Source organism: Schistocerca piceifrons, chromosome 6, assembly GCF_021461385.2.
Source record: "Schistocerca piceifrons isolate TAMUIC-IGC-003096 chromosome 6, iqSchPice1.1, whole genome shotgun sequence".
In the NCBI taxonomy this organism is placed as follows: domain Eukaryota; kingdom Metazoa; phylum Arthropoda; class Insecta; order Orthoptera; family Acrididae; genus Schistocerca; species Schistocerca piceifrons.
Window position 1 is genome coordinate 324,190,813 of NC_060143.1, and position 15,134 is coordinate 324,205,946.

The following is a 15,134-nucleotide window of genomic DNA, read 5'->3' on the forward strand; positions in this document are numbered from 1 at the left end:
CCAGGATTTCTACTAGCCCTAGTTTTTTTACCTACTTGATCCTCTGGTGCCTTCACTACTTCATCCCTCAAAGCTACCCATTCTTCTTCTACTGTATTTATTTCCTCCATTCTTGTCAATTGTTCCCTTATGTTCTTTCTGAAGCTCTGTACAACCTCTGATTCAGTCACTTTATCCAGGTCCCATCTCCTTTAATTGCCACCTTTTTGCAGTTTCTTCAGTTTTAATCTACATTTCATAACCAATAGATTGTGGTCAGAGTCCACATCTGCCACTGGAAATGTTTTGCAATTTAAAACCTGGTTCGTAAATCTATGTCTTACTATTATATAATCTATCTGAAACCTGTCAGTATCTCCAGGCTTCTTCCATGTATACAACCTCCTTTTAGGATTCTTGAACCAAGTGTTAGCTATGATTAAATTGTACTCTGTGCAAAATTCTACTAGGCAGCTGCCTCTTTCATTTCTTACCCCCAATCAATATTCACTTACTACGTTTCCTTCTCTCCCTTTTCCTATTACCGAATTCCAGTCACCCATGACTATTATATTTTCGTCTCCCTTCACTATCTGAATAATTTCTTTTGTCTTATCATACATTTCTTCAATTTCTTGATCATCTGCAGAGCTAGTTGGCATATAGACTTGTACTACTGTCGTAGGCGAGGGCTTCGTGTTTATCTTGGCCACAATAATGCGTTCACTATGTTGTTTGTAGTAGCTTACCTGTACGCCTATTTTTTTATTCATTATTAAACCTACTGCTGCATTACTACTATTTTATTTTGTATTTATAACCCTGTATTCACCTGACCAGAAGTCTCATTCCTCCTGCCACTGAACTTCGGTAATTTCCACTATATCTAACTTTAACCTATACATTTCCCTTTTTAAATTTTCTGATCTACCTGCCCAATTAAGGGATCTGACATTCCATGCTCCAATCTGTAGCACGCCAGTTTTCTTTCTCCTGATAACGATGTCCTCATGAGTAGTCCCCGCCCAGAGATCCGAATGGGGACTATTTTACCTCTAGAATATTTTACCCAAGAGGACGCCATCATCATTTATCCATACAGTAAAGTTGCTTAACGTTGAGAAAAATTAGGGCCATAATTTCTCCTTGATTTCAGCCGTTCGCAGTACCAGCACAGCAAGGCCGTTTTGGTTAGTGTTACAAGGCCAGATAAGTCAATCATCCAGACTGTTGCTTCTGCAGCTACTGAAAAGGCTGCAGCCTCTCTTCAGGGACCATAAGAAAACATATAAATCTTGAAGGGACAGAAGTGCTATACGACTATCACACGTAAGTTTACACTGGAGTGGTAACAAAAACATTACACAAAACAATTTTTATGGGGTTTAAAGGGAGCTCATAACACTGTGTTCCTTTGGTAACTCTGGGTGCAATTTTAAGTAACAAATGAAAATACTGGTGCTTTGACTTTCTAAAATAGTTATAAAATGCAGATCCCTCTTTCTTAAGCTCCTTGTATAGTGTGTGAAGTATCCTTCTGTTTCAAATAATGACATTTTTTTGTTTTGCACTTTTGTCTCCCTTCTCAAATATACATTCTACCCCTGCAAGCTGCAAACCATTTGAGTGCAATAAATGTCATTTTTTGTACAAATTCGGACTCTAAAAATGATGTACAATCATTTTGTGAAGATCGCAATTATCGTGAAAAAAATGGTTGAGGACAGCCGTGTGATTTGAGACCACATGATGTGAATTAACTTGATGAACCGAGACGTGTGGCCAGTATGAATACACCTTGACATGATGGGCTGCGATGGCCAGTATGAATTTGACTTCAGTGATGATTGAATGTCACGTCAGTCACCAATTGGTTTGGGCTTAATGAAATCTCTATGTTGCAAAATTTGAAATATATAGTCCCTCATTTAACTTTTTATATGCATAGAATCAAGCAACGGAATAATTACAGAGTGCAAAAACAAATTAAAGAGAGTTTGTGTCAATGATAATGACTGAAACAGTCACTTGTATGCACAGCACTGCATTTCACTTAACATTGCACCTTCGAAGCACTGCACTACAAATCCATCTTTGATACTGAGAACATGAAGTTACAAACGAACAGAAATCAGGAGTGTTGTACAACATGTCTTAGCCATGCATATACCAAAATATGTTGTGAGGAATGAGAAATATTCTCCTTGCTTCAACAGCAGAATTTGAAATTTGCTCTTAAAGTGAAGAAGACCTGAGCACATATTTCAACCAAGCCAAAGGCTTGTTAACGAACAAAACTGATCATAGGCAAAATGTGTGCATGGAGATGCCTGCCTGAAGCGTTCAATAAATTTAAAAGTAAAATTATATCTACCGACCTGACAAAAAGTCGTAAGAGGTTTTGTCATAATCGTTGAGGCCTGCACACATTCAGTATTTACTGACACTACTATTTTAACAAAACTTCAATATATTGAATCATCGATAATAATGAAAAAAATTTTTAGGTCACAACATGATTTTACAAGGGTAAGATGCTCAACACTGAAAAGAAACCAAGTGGTGCTATTATATCAGCTATCGCTCACAAGCAGCAGAAAACAATGAAAAATCCGCAGTCTGTCTGAGAATGGTTGAATAATAGTGGGAGTGCGCCCGTCGCATGTTAATTTGCGGACAGATCAGATCTATTGATCCAAAAGATTTCTTAATTAAATTTCCGACGAATCCTGCAGGATGTGAGAAGTTATTAATGCTGACTTTAGATAAAATAGGAAAACAAAATGCGCCATTGAGAGAAGCAATCACAGTGGACGAGAGATTATATGAGGTGACTGCTTTTCGAAGTGGAAGCCTTTTCTTAAATTTCTGTTAAATGTAATTCACCAACCTACAGACTTACTGTATCTTCAAATTAACAAAGTCAGGACTGTCGTAGAGAATGCTCTGTTGATCATCCTAAAATGTTACATGTAATGATTATTCTCTCAGAAGTATATTAAAAGTGTTTTCAGTTTTTTGATAAAGCAAGTCAAGGTCGGTGTCGCAACGAGGTCAAGTTAAATCTTATTGTAACCTGTTGTCTATATTATATGAGTAATATTCTTGTATGGTTTATGTTTAAAATTATTAAAATTATTTTGTGTTAGAAGACTATATGAAAAACTCAATCTAGGATGTGATATCCACGAAGGCGAATTGAAAACAGTGCACACTATCGCCATGTGACTGTTCATGAAGCTGTGTCAACATCGGAATGAAGAATACTGTCAAACTGTTGACACTTGACGCCATACGTTCAATATGTATTGAAATTGCTAAAAATGTTTTAAGGCGATTAATATCGCTCGTCAATATTTGCAGTACTGAGAAAACACTACTTAGTACTATATTGGAGCTCAATAGGTCGCCTCAAAAGAGTCACACAACCAGTGAAAAATTAATTTACTATCCATAGTCCTCACTTGACGCATGTTTACTAAATCTGTAATTTAACATTGACTGACAGAATAGTGAGTAGTCGCCATATGTTAATATACATCACAGTCTAACATAACAGTCTCGACACTCACTGCTGTAAAACTTGTTGCCGTTTGACACTGGCGCTCCAAGCGGCAGGTAAGGTGAACGTCAGACGCGTCGTAAGCATAATGTTTGTTTTGCATCCATTTCCTACGTAATTTCCGAATTATTCGAGTTAGTTTCTTGCCTCCAAGAGTTTTTGTAGTATCAGAAGGCATATATGTTTCTAAAAATGATTCTAAAATAAGCGCAAGTATGGACAAAAACCATTAATAGAGTGGCAAGCTACAACACATTCGTTAAGCAACACTTGTGACATTGGACAGAATTGCAGCTTACCACGTTGATATCAAAAGAATATAAACACACAGATTCACACGTAAGAAGCACAGACATGTACCTCTACATGCAAAAGCGACCGACAGCGCATTTATCGTTCTGTGGGCCTACTGTCTTTGTCATTGTCGCCTGTTGCCACAAGTACGACCTTCATTTTTATATTATTCTAAGTGGGGCAAGCAACTGACAAATAGTGGGAGAAATATGCTGAAAACATTATAAGGAGCTGATTACATTACATTTCACGAAAAACCAAATATTTGAATAATTTTCAAACAATCTGTCTGTAGGCACTTTCCTTGTCTCGAAGTCTAGCGAGCTGCACATTCTGACACTTCACACGCTTTTGTAAGACACGAACAGCTGCACTTAATCTAAACACTTCATCGTCAAAGCAGGTCTATGTTGACGATTCTCACAAATCTGGCACTAATACGTGGAGAGTTGAACTGGCTGCATCTGTGTCATAGGACTGTTTACAGCTTTAGATTGGCTGTCGAATCTTTGTGGCAGTTTCCTCTTCATCATCAGCTGAGATGGCTTATTTGGAATGTCAAACAGTGTGGGTACTGCATTCCACACGAGTTTGTTATTGTCTGCGTTCGTGAACTGGTTTTGTTCGAAATGTAGCGAACAAAACCTAATATTATTATACAGTAAACCGGGTCTTTCTTCATAAGGTCTTCTCGTCTGCTATTAACTAGCCATTTTTCCTCCTAAAACGAAACATTCATAATTTTTACACATATAGTTGCAAGTGAATCCTGACGATACAGTTTAGTAACATGATGGTATATACCTCTCAGGATCCTTAGGAAACCTAAAAAGACAGCTGTGGTGTCTTCTTGCTAGTGCTGCTGCGATTTATTGCGCTACAAACGCTCCCGATGGTAAAAACCATTGTATAAATCAAAATAAACAATCACTGTTCGCTTTCACGATCGCGCCGAACTCACAGTTCAACCTACCGGCCGCTTGGAGCGCTGCTGGCGCTGAAGGCAACAAAATCGAGGCGAAGTGTCGCGACTGTTATGTTAGACTGCGATATACATCTAGAATTGCTCGTATCCTGGTACCCTCTGTGCACTTCGATATGAGATTCTAGAAATAAATCCGAAACACGTCACATGAGAAATTTGACTAATGAAGTCATTTTCCACCTGCTTTATGACTTACCTGACGCGTCCTATTCAGCTCCAATACAGTACTACAGGATAATAAAATCACAGTCGCCTGCCTCCTACGAGATTTCGTGTCTCATCTATATTAACAATATGTCAATACGCGCCCTCAGTGAGTCAATATATTGTCGGTTTGACAATATTATTGACTGTGTGAATCTTCCTTTAGATTACCGCACCTCAGAGCTCCAATTTTCCTCCACTCATGACTCAAGGACATACATTTCTATGACTGTGGTTCCAATGTGGTCAGTGGTGTTTAAAGGAAAGTCTTTGATTAGTAAAATCTTTGGATGACGTTATCGTTTGGTGGTTACATTTGAACTTTGTTGTTTTGCGACTTAGCGTTGTTGTGACATTTGATTCATAACAGGATATGGAGGTAAAATTTTGTGTATGTGATGTGCTTCGGATGACCATGGTGAATAATTTTTTTTGTAATATGTTACTACGGGGATTTTATGCTACATAATTTGGAGACTAGGTAGTGGTGTGTATAAGGATTTCAAAGTTCAGAAAATAATCGTCGGAACTTGCTTGTTAATAATATAACTTTATCAATGAAAATTATTAGACCTTATAAACTTTAGAATGTTAAATATTATCATAATTGTACAAGCTTCAGTGCGCGAGATTAAATTAAGTCAAGTTAAGCCTGAACAGAGCGAAAGTTTAGTTTTACCAATCCTGCAGCTGTCACCACAACCAGTATTTCAGGGTTCGGTCCACTTGCACGTACTAACCATTCCACGCCATCTGCGTTAGTGAAAGGCCTATAAAGCCACTTGATTTTTCGAGGGAGGTGGGGTGTGGAATCTTCATCTTTAGTGAGGGAAGAAAGATTTAGAAAATTCCTATTTCATTATGTGAAGTGAAGACTGCGTTGAAGGCCATTAACCTACTTTCTTTGCAAAATTATTGACCTCTGAAATCTGGTGGCATGTTTTCTTTTTTATATCTTGTGGTTTTACTTTGTTTTTAATTTCTGTTACCCGTATAGGAACAACAGCATGAAATTCAGAGGCTATGTTTACAGTTACCAAATTTAAAAAATGAGAATGAAGGAATGCAGAATGTTATTACACCTTTAGAGGTGGAAAATGAGGAGCAAGATAAATTGGAAGCAAGCACTGAGAAGGTACACGAGACAGAACTAGCTGAACTGAATAAAGAGGTGAGTGCCTGATGTTTCAACCCAGTAGCCTACTTCATGGTAATTTTTTGCAACATCTTTATCACGACCAAGAGAAGTAGCGCAGTGATTAGCACGCTGGAGTTATGGTCAGAGTAACGACAGTTGAAAGCTATGTCCGGTCATCCTTATTTGTAACAAGTTTCCAAATGAAAAGGTATGAAACATTCTAGTGACCAAACAGGTTGAAATTTGCATGTCAATGGAATCAATGAAAACCTCGTAGCTCCAGCTGTCTGTGAAAGCTTCGTAATTCCAGTAACTGGTAACTCCGTTATCAAAGAGAGATTTGAAACTACATTGATTTCTCTAATCTGTCAATAACTAGGTTTCTACTGTATGGTAACACATGTAGCAAACTGGAGTTATGAGGTTTTCGTTGCCTACCATTAATATACTGCTTTTGGGTAACATAGTGAGGCATCTAGGAATGTGAATGTGGTGCATTGCCTTCCGAAAAAATTCAAAGCTGTGCACAGGGCAGGCAAGGTGATGTTCACAAAGATTTTCAATGTCCGAGGTCAAATAATCATGGAAAAACCGTTAACAAGGTAACACTCTTGTTGGATTGCATTATGGTGAACAAATTAGAATGGGTTGCTCAACCATCCACGCTGCTGATGGTATGGCTATTCAAAGCCTGCTACCCTCTCAACTCTGTGAATTGCAGGAGGGAGAAAAAGGAACTGCCAAATTTTATTGACTGAAAGCTTTGAGGGCTCTGCTGACACATGATTAGTGTGTAAACCGAGTTTGTTGATTTTGCGCTTCGACATTCGGAACCAGTCGGGTCTTTGCAGAGACAGCTGTGAGTAAAGCTCTGGTAAAGTTTGGCAATGTTGAAATATGTTGCCAAACTCTTTGGCTGGGGGGACAGTTGTTACATTGGTTATGATTATAAAAGTTTTGCTGAAAACTTACGGTGCATATATTGGTGGCTTTATCAGTTTCGCTTTTCGTGCCACACATGGCTCCATTCTCCATATATAAAATTTGCATTTTTCACGTTTCAGTAGCATTAATTCAATAAATAGAATTAAAGTACAGTGTTTTCATATAAATTTCAAATTAACAGACATATAGTTGTATCAAATGTTGTCCGGTGCGTGAAAAGATTAGTTCATCAGGGGCAGCCTGTTGTGAATACCATTACTGAACAATTAGACTTGTGTGTGTCAGTGAGTGGTCTTATCGGAACCAGATCACTGCACTGGGACAGCCCACTGAAACCATCATACTGTATGAGTGCCAGGGCTCCGTCTTGCATGGCCTGTTTATGCTCAGACGTACTTACACTGAAGTCTGCCTGTGGTGCAGTGTGTTATGTTCGGCATATCTTGACTATATTCATGTTACACTTGCAACATGTCAACAAACAATACAGTTCAAAAAAGATATGGTAGCAAGATGGTGTGGATCTTAATTACTTCTGTGGTTATATGTATCTGAACCTTTAATAAACAGAGTAATTATAATAAAAAAATAATAATGCTTTCCTTGTGGTAATGAGGTTCAGAAGTGAGACTAAAGATCAGAGTGAAAGGATATCAGTGATAAGATTTGCTGATGGTGTTGCTGTTCTCTATGAAAGTGAGGAAGAATTACAGTGCCTGTTGAATCGAATGAGTCATCTGCTAAGCACATAGCATTTATTTGGAATAAATCAAATACACAAAAGTATGTGGTAGTAGAAATGAGATCTGCAATGAACTTACGGAAATTGTGGACTACATAGCAGACAGAGGTGGAATTCTGCTGCCTTGTAAGTAAACTTAATGTGAAATGGATGGAACTAAAAGGCATAAGAAGATGATACATGCATATTTTTCTAGTATTAGTTATTGGCCTTAATTTGAGAAAGAAATACCTTAGAATTGACATCTGTAATGCAACATTACATGGAAGTGAATTGTGGACTATGAGGAAACCAGAAAAGAGACTGAAAATTTGGAAGCATATTACAGGAAATGAAGTTGCGCCCTCACGACTGCTTTGACCTTCCCCCTGAGGTCAGCATTTCATGTCATGGGGGTGTCATGTTGCTCATACAGGATGACATTCATAGTCATCCCATCTCCCCGACTACCCATCTTCACGCTGTTGCAGTTCGCCTTTTCCTTCCCCGCCTGACTTTTTTTCCTCTGTACCTTAAACCTCCATTATTTGATGGCACCAGGGCAGACTTCCTTCAGCTTATTGGGCAGTTTCCACCCCCGTTTTTGCTACTGGGTGATTTTAATACGCATCATCCCCTTTGGGGTTCTCCCAGGGCCTGTCAGAGGAGTTCCCTCTTGGCTGACCTCCTTAACCAACTTAACCTTTTCTGCCTTAACACTGGAGCACCTACTTTCCTTTCCAACTCCTTGCACACCTATCCCGATTTGAACCTATTCTTTTGCACTGTCCAGCTTGCCCCTCGTCTTGAGTTGTCCACTCTTTCTAACACCTACTCGAGTGACCATTTCCCACGTGCTCTCTGTTTGCTGACTCCTGCCCCCATCTGCGTGCACGTCCAAATGGCACCTTACTAAGGCTGACTGGGAGCTTTACTTCACCCTGGTGATTTTCGAAGAACAATATTTCCCCAGTTGTTATGACCAAGTGGACTACCTCACCAACGTTATCCTTACTGCTGCAGAATGTTCCATTCCTTGCACTTCATCTTCACCACATCGTGTCCCAGTCCCTTGGTGGACTGAGGTATGCCGCGATGCAATTCGCGCACAGAGATGTGCTCTCTGCATTTTTAACTGCATTAATTATAAATAGATGCATGCAAAGTGTTGTCATGGTCTTTGAGGTAGCAAATGAGCTAGCTGGATTTCATTCGCTAGTGAATTTAACAGTTCCACCTGCGTCGTGTGACCCAACCTCCGACGGCTCTCAGGGACCAAGATCCATTCCCCCATTTCTGGCCTGACAGTAGCAGACGGCATTACCGTGGACCCTATTGCTATCTCCAACATCTCGGGCCACCATTTTGTGGAAGTTTCGAGCTCTTCCCACTATCATCCTGCCTTCCTCCACCAGAAGTGAGTGGTGGAGGCTCGGGCAATACCCTTCTCTTCTCTGAATCGTGAGTGCTACAATGCTGCCTTTGCTACGAGGGACCTCAATCATGCTCTCAGTTCATCCTGATCCTTTGTCCCAGCATCGAACGCCATCCACATTCAAATGTTGCAGCACCTTTCTCTTGCGAGCAAGCACTTTCTGCTTCACACATGCAACCACATCTGGACACAGGGCACATTTCCCAGACACTGGCGTGAGCCCACCGGCATACCCATACATAAGCCTGGTAAGGACAGAAACCTTCCTTCTAGCTACCACCCCATCTCTCTTACCAGCTGTGTTTGCAAGGTGATGGAACATATTATTCATGCCCGGCAGGTATGGTGGCTCGAGTTTCGCAATTTAATGACGAATGAACGGTGTGGATTTCGAGCATGGCGTTCTGCAGTTGACCATCTTGTTACTTTGTCCACCCATGTCATGAACGGTTTTCTGCGGAAATCCCAGAATGTGACCCTGCCGGGATTTGGAGAAGGCCTCGACACCTGCTAGAGAACTAGTCTCATCCGTACTCTTTACACGTGGGGCTTCTGTGGCTGCCTGCCCTGTTTCCTTCAGGGATTTTTATAGACTGAGTTTTCAAGGTATGTGTGGGTCCTGCCTTGTTGGACACCCTTGTCCAGGAAAACGGTGTGCCTCAGGGTTCCGTCCTGAGCATCGTCCTCTTTGCTATCTCCGGTAACCCTATAATGGCCTGTTTCCCACCGGCATCGGATTACACTTTTCCACTGACAAAACCCTCTGTATAAATTTCTGGCGATGCAATTGGTTCCCCCTGCGTGTTAGGGGGTAAGAATAGGCCTGTGGTATTCCTGCCTGTCGTAAGAGGTGACTAAAAGCAGACTCAAACGTTTTTGCCGTTATGTGATGGTCCCCTCTTGGGTGTGATGACCATAGCTCAAAATTATTCTGAAGAGCGAGCCAATTGGGGAAGGGCACCTTACTTGGTGCATTGAGTCCATCGTGCATTGAGACCTTTGTTGTTGTTGTTGTGGTCTTCAGTCCTGAGACTGGTTTGATGCAGCTCTCCATGCCATACAGTAAAGCTGCATGCCCTCGGGAAAAATTACGGCTGTAGTTTCCCCTTGCTTTCAGCCGTTCGCAGTACCAGCACAGCAAGGCCGTTTTGGTTATTGTTACAAGGCCAGATCAGTCAATCATCCAGACTGTTGCCCTTGCAACTACTGAAAAGGCTGCTGCCCCTCTTCAGGAACCACACGTTTGTCTGGCCTCTCAACAGATACCCCTCCGTTGTGGTTGCACCTACGGTACGGCTATCTGTATCGCTGAGGCACGCAAGCCTCCCCACCAACGGCAAGGTCCATGGTTCATGGGGGGGTTGAGACCTTTAGCCAGCTTATTTGTCATTGAATTGCAGTCCCGCTCGCTCTCCATCTCTTGGGCGAGGATACATTCCTGAGTGCGATTTCCACCATGCACTCAGCAGTGTCGCTTTCTGCGCTGATGACGACCATGGACCACTCGCCACCTAATATCCGATGCCTATCTCCCTGGGGCATCGGGACTGCCAGGTGGCCCTTGCTGTGGCTGGGTGGCGCCCGCGGGGAGGGCCTTTGGTCAGAGTAGGTGGCATCAGGGTGGATGACACGCGATGAAGTGTGGCACATCTTCTCTTGCTGGTGGCCAACCACCAGCAGTCTCTTAAGTGTTAGAGGGCTCACTTTAATGCACACATGTATGACCCCAAATCGTTCCCCTCCCTGGCCACACCATGGGAGGAACGAAAGGCTATGAATGACAGCGAGACGTATTCACCCCAGTATCTAGTCTGTACGAGAGCTGATGGGGAATCCTTTGTGTCCATGAAGCCTCAGTTCTCTGTAGGGCATTTAGAGGACAAGTTCGGGAAGGTGGAGGGCTTGTCAAAAGTGCAGTCCGGGTCAGTCTTGCTACAAACAGCATCCTCTGCCCAGACACAAGCATTACTCGCTTGTAAGAAGCTGTGAGATGTTTCTGTTACTATCACGCCCCCCCCCCCCCCCCCCAAATCTTAAGTATGGTCCATGGCATTATCTTCCACAGGGACCTTCTTTTACAGTCCGATGACGAGCTGCGCGTCAACTTAGAACGACAAGGTGTCCATTACATCTGGCGCCTCCACTGGGGTCTGAGGGATAATCAGGTTGCCACCGGTGCCTTCATCTTGGCCTTCGAGGGTGACACATTACCCGAGAAGGTGAAGGTGATGGTCTATCACTGTGATGCTAAGCCATATATCCCTCCCCCGATACGGTGCTTCAAGTGTTGAGAAAGTTCGGCCATATGTCTTCCCGCTGTGCTTCCAGCGTCATATGTCGCGATTGTGGTCGTCCATCCCATCCCGATACTGCGTGTGCCCCGCCTCCCATCTGTGTCAACTGCGGAGAGCACCATCCCCCTTGCTCGCCGGACTGTAAGATTCTACAGAAGGAACAGCAAATAATGGAATACAAGACCTTGGACCGAGTGACCTACACTGAGGCTAAACAGAAATTTCAACCGCTTCATCCCGTGTGCATGACGTCATCTTATGCTGCCACTGTCACTCCTGTTACAGGTTGCACCATATACAGTCAGCTCTCAGAGCCGAAGGACCACACCTGCCCCCTTGATGGTGGGGGGGCTCTTCCCTCCCTGTTGCTCCCGCACCACCTACCTTGGGAGCAACAACCCCTCCCATCAGGGACACCAGTCCCCACTTCTAAGCCGGAGAAGCGTAAGTCTTCTACGCCTTCTCTCGCTAGGAAGGGATCCCTCGGGTCGCTCCCTTCCCAGGTTCCTACCAGTGGCAATCCAGACACCTGTCAGGGGCTGAAGAAGCCGCAGGTAGCTGGTCATAGGGCTTCGCGGTCCTCTTCGGTCCTGGAGACTGAATCAAAGAAGCCCTCCCAGCAAGGGCAACCACAGGATCAGCGTGAGAAATCGAAGTCAAAGACCCCTAAGACCAAGGAAATCATGGTGGCACCCACTCCACCGCTACCTACAAGCCATGCATCTGAGGACGCAGTGGAGATTCTGGCGTCCACTGAGGATCTAGATCTCACTGGTCCCTCAGACATGATGGATGTCGCTCCTGTCGGTACTCAGTTGGTGGCAGCAGGTGACCCAGCGGTATAATCTGCCTCCTTGGTCCCTTCATGCCTTTCTCGGCCATGGACAATGTCATCCTCCAGTGGAACTGCAGCGGTTTTTTCCCACCATCTTGCTGAGCTCTGACAACTTCTCAGCCTTCACCCTTTCGTCTGCATTGCTCATGAGGAAACTTGCTTTCCAACAAGGCGAACCCGCGCCCTCCGTGGCTATCGTGGTTATTATAAGAACCGGGCAGCTTATTAGAGGGTATCTGGTGGCATCTGCATCTACGTCCTTCACTCTCTTTACAGCGAGTCTTTCCCTCTACAAACACCTTTAGAGGCTGTCGCTGTTCGGGTGTGGACGCCTGAGGCTGTTACTGTCTGCAGTCTCCATCTTTCTCCAGGCTCAAACACCTCTCGGTGGACTGCCAGCGACGCCTCCTAGACCTTTTCAACTGTATCTGGATTGAGCACGAGTTCCCATCGCAATGGCGGGAAAGCATTATAATTCCCATGTTGAAACTTGGCAAGAACCCCTGGAGGTGGACAGCTACCGCCCCATTAGCGTCACCAACATTCTTTGTAAGTTGCTTGAATGCACGGTGAACCGGAGGTTGAGTTGGCTACTTGAGTCTTGGGGTCTTCTGGCTGTGTCTCAGGGTGGGTTCCATAAGAGCCGCTCTGCCACCAATAATCTGGTGTACCTCGAGTCTGCCATCCATACAGCCTTTGCCCACCGCCAGCATCTGGTCGCCATCTTTTTTCATATGCAGAAGGCTTACGATATGACATGGCGGCATCACATCTTCTCTATGCTTCATAGTTGGGGTCTTCGGGGTCTGCTCCCAATTTTCATACAAAATTTTCTGTCGCATCGTTCTTTACGCATGCAAGTTGTGGCCTCCCATAGTTCCTCCCAAGTTCAGGAGAATGACATACTGCAAGGATCTGTCTTAAGTGTCTGCCTCTTTTTAATTGCAATTAATGGGCTCACTGTGGCGGTGGGAACATCTGTTTCAGCTTCCTTGTATGCTGACGACTGCTGCCTATCTGTTAGCTCCACTGTCATTGCAGCTGCTGAATGGCAACTGCAGGGTGCTATTCGCATGGTGCTTTCTTGGGATGTGGCTCATGGCTTCCAGTTTTCGGCTGCCAAGACCTGCGTTAGGCATTTCTGCCGTCAACACACTGTTCACCCTGAGCCATGGCCTTATCTTGACGGCAAACCTCTTGCTGTGGTGGAGATGCATCAGTTTTTGGGATTGGTTTTTGATACTCTGTTGACTTGCCTCCCTCATATTCGGCAGCTTAAACAGATGTGCTGGCAGCACCTTAACGCTCTCCGTTGCTTGCATCACACCAGCTGGGCTGCTGATCGGTCTACCCTTCTATGGCTGTACCAGGCGTTAATTCAGTCCCGTCTAGATTATGGGAGCCTGGCTTACGGTTCAGCATCCCCTTGTGCATTGCAGTTGCTGGGCTCCATCCTTCACAGTAGGATCAGACTCGCCACTGGAGCCACTGTAGGATCAGACTCGCCACTGGAGCTTTCCGGACAAGCACTGTCAATAGCATACTTGTGGAGGCAGGTGTCCCTCCATTGCGGTTCCGGTGCCAACGATTACTGGCCGCTTATGCTACACATGTTTGTAGCTTGCTCGGGCATCCCAATTATCATCTCCTATTCCCTCAGTTGGTCGTCCGTCTTCTGGAACAGCGGCCCCAGTCAGGGTGTACAATTGCGGTTCACGTCAGAGCTCTTCTCTGTGGGTTTGAGGTTTTCCCTCTTCCACCTCTTTTCTGGGCCCCTTTGCGTATACCCCTGTGGCATGTGCCCCGCCCATGCCTTCGGCTCAATTTGGCGCAGGGCCCGAAGGACTCAGTCCCTCCTGAGGCCCTCTGCCACTGCTTTCATTCAATCTCTGACACATTTCAAGGCTCTGACGTTGTCTATACTGACGGCTCGATAGCTGCTGGTCATGTCGGTTATGCTCTTACTCTAGGGAATCATTATGAACAACACTCATTGACGGCTGGCTACAGTGTTTTCACTGCCGAGCTGGTCACCATCTCTCGCGCCCTAGAGTATATCCACTCCTGCTCAGGTGAGACCTTCGTTATCTGTAGTGACTCCCTGAGCGGTTTACGAGCTATCGACCAGTGTTTCCCTCGCTCTCATCTGGTGATGGCTATCCAGGAGTCCCTCCATACTCTTGCCCGTTGTGGCCGCTCTGTGGTCTTTGTGAGGACCTTGGGTCATGCCGGCATCCCAGGTTATGAATGTGTTGACATACTGGCCAAAAAGGCAGTCGGTGCACCAGCCTTGGAGATTGACCTTTCGGAGAGTGACCTCAGGTCAGTTTTGCGGCAGAAGGTACTTCGCACCTGGGGTGAAGAATGGCGCCCCCTTCCTTCACCCAACAAACTTCGGGCCATCAAGGAGGCTACCGGTTTGTGGCGCTCCTTGTGTGTCTCTTGCAAGGACTCTGTTGTCCCCTGCCGGCTGCGCATTGGCCACACCTCGATGACACACAGCTATTTATTGCACAGTGAGGACCCACTTTTATGTCACTGCGGGTTAGCTTTGACGGTGGTCCACATCTTGTTGGACTGCCCACTTTTAACTCCGCTCAGGCAGATGTTTGCACTGCCTGATACTCTTCCTGCACTTTTATCAGATGACGTTGCGATGGCAGATTTAGTTTTGAGTTTTATTTGTGCAGGGGGCTTTTATCGCTTGATCTAAGTGTTTGTCCTTTTTTTGTGTTGAGTCTA

At 44.3% G+C, this 15,134-nt stretch overlaps 1 protein-coding gene across 2 annotated transcripts in view; it reads left to right on the forward strand.

Moving 5' to 3' along the window:
• Positions 1-5,249: 5,249 nt before the first annotated feature.
• The window catches only part of LOC124802994 (protein Spindly-A-like), a 98,554-nt gene continuing 88,669 nt past the window's right edge, over positions 5,250-15,134 (forward strand). For both annotated transcript variants that reach the window (XM_047264096.1, XM_047264097.1), the window contains exons 1-2: positions 5,250-5,403; positions 6,022-6,195. In XM_047264096.1, the coding sequence (XP_047120052.1) occupies positions 5,398-5,403; positions 6,022-6,195 (180 nt within the window). In that variant the 5' untranslated portion in view covers positions 5,250-5,397. The remainder of the gene's footprint in view (positions 5,404-6,021; positions 6,196-15,134) is intronic.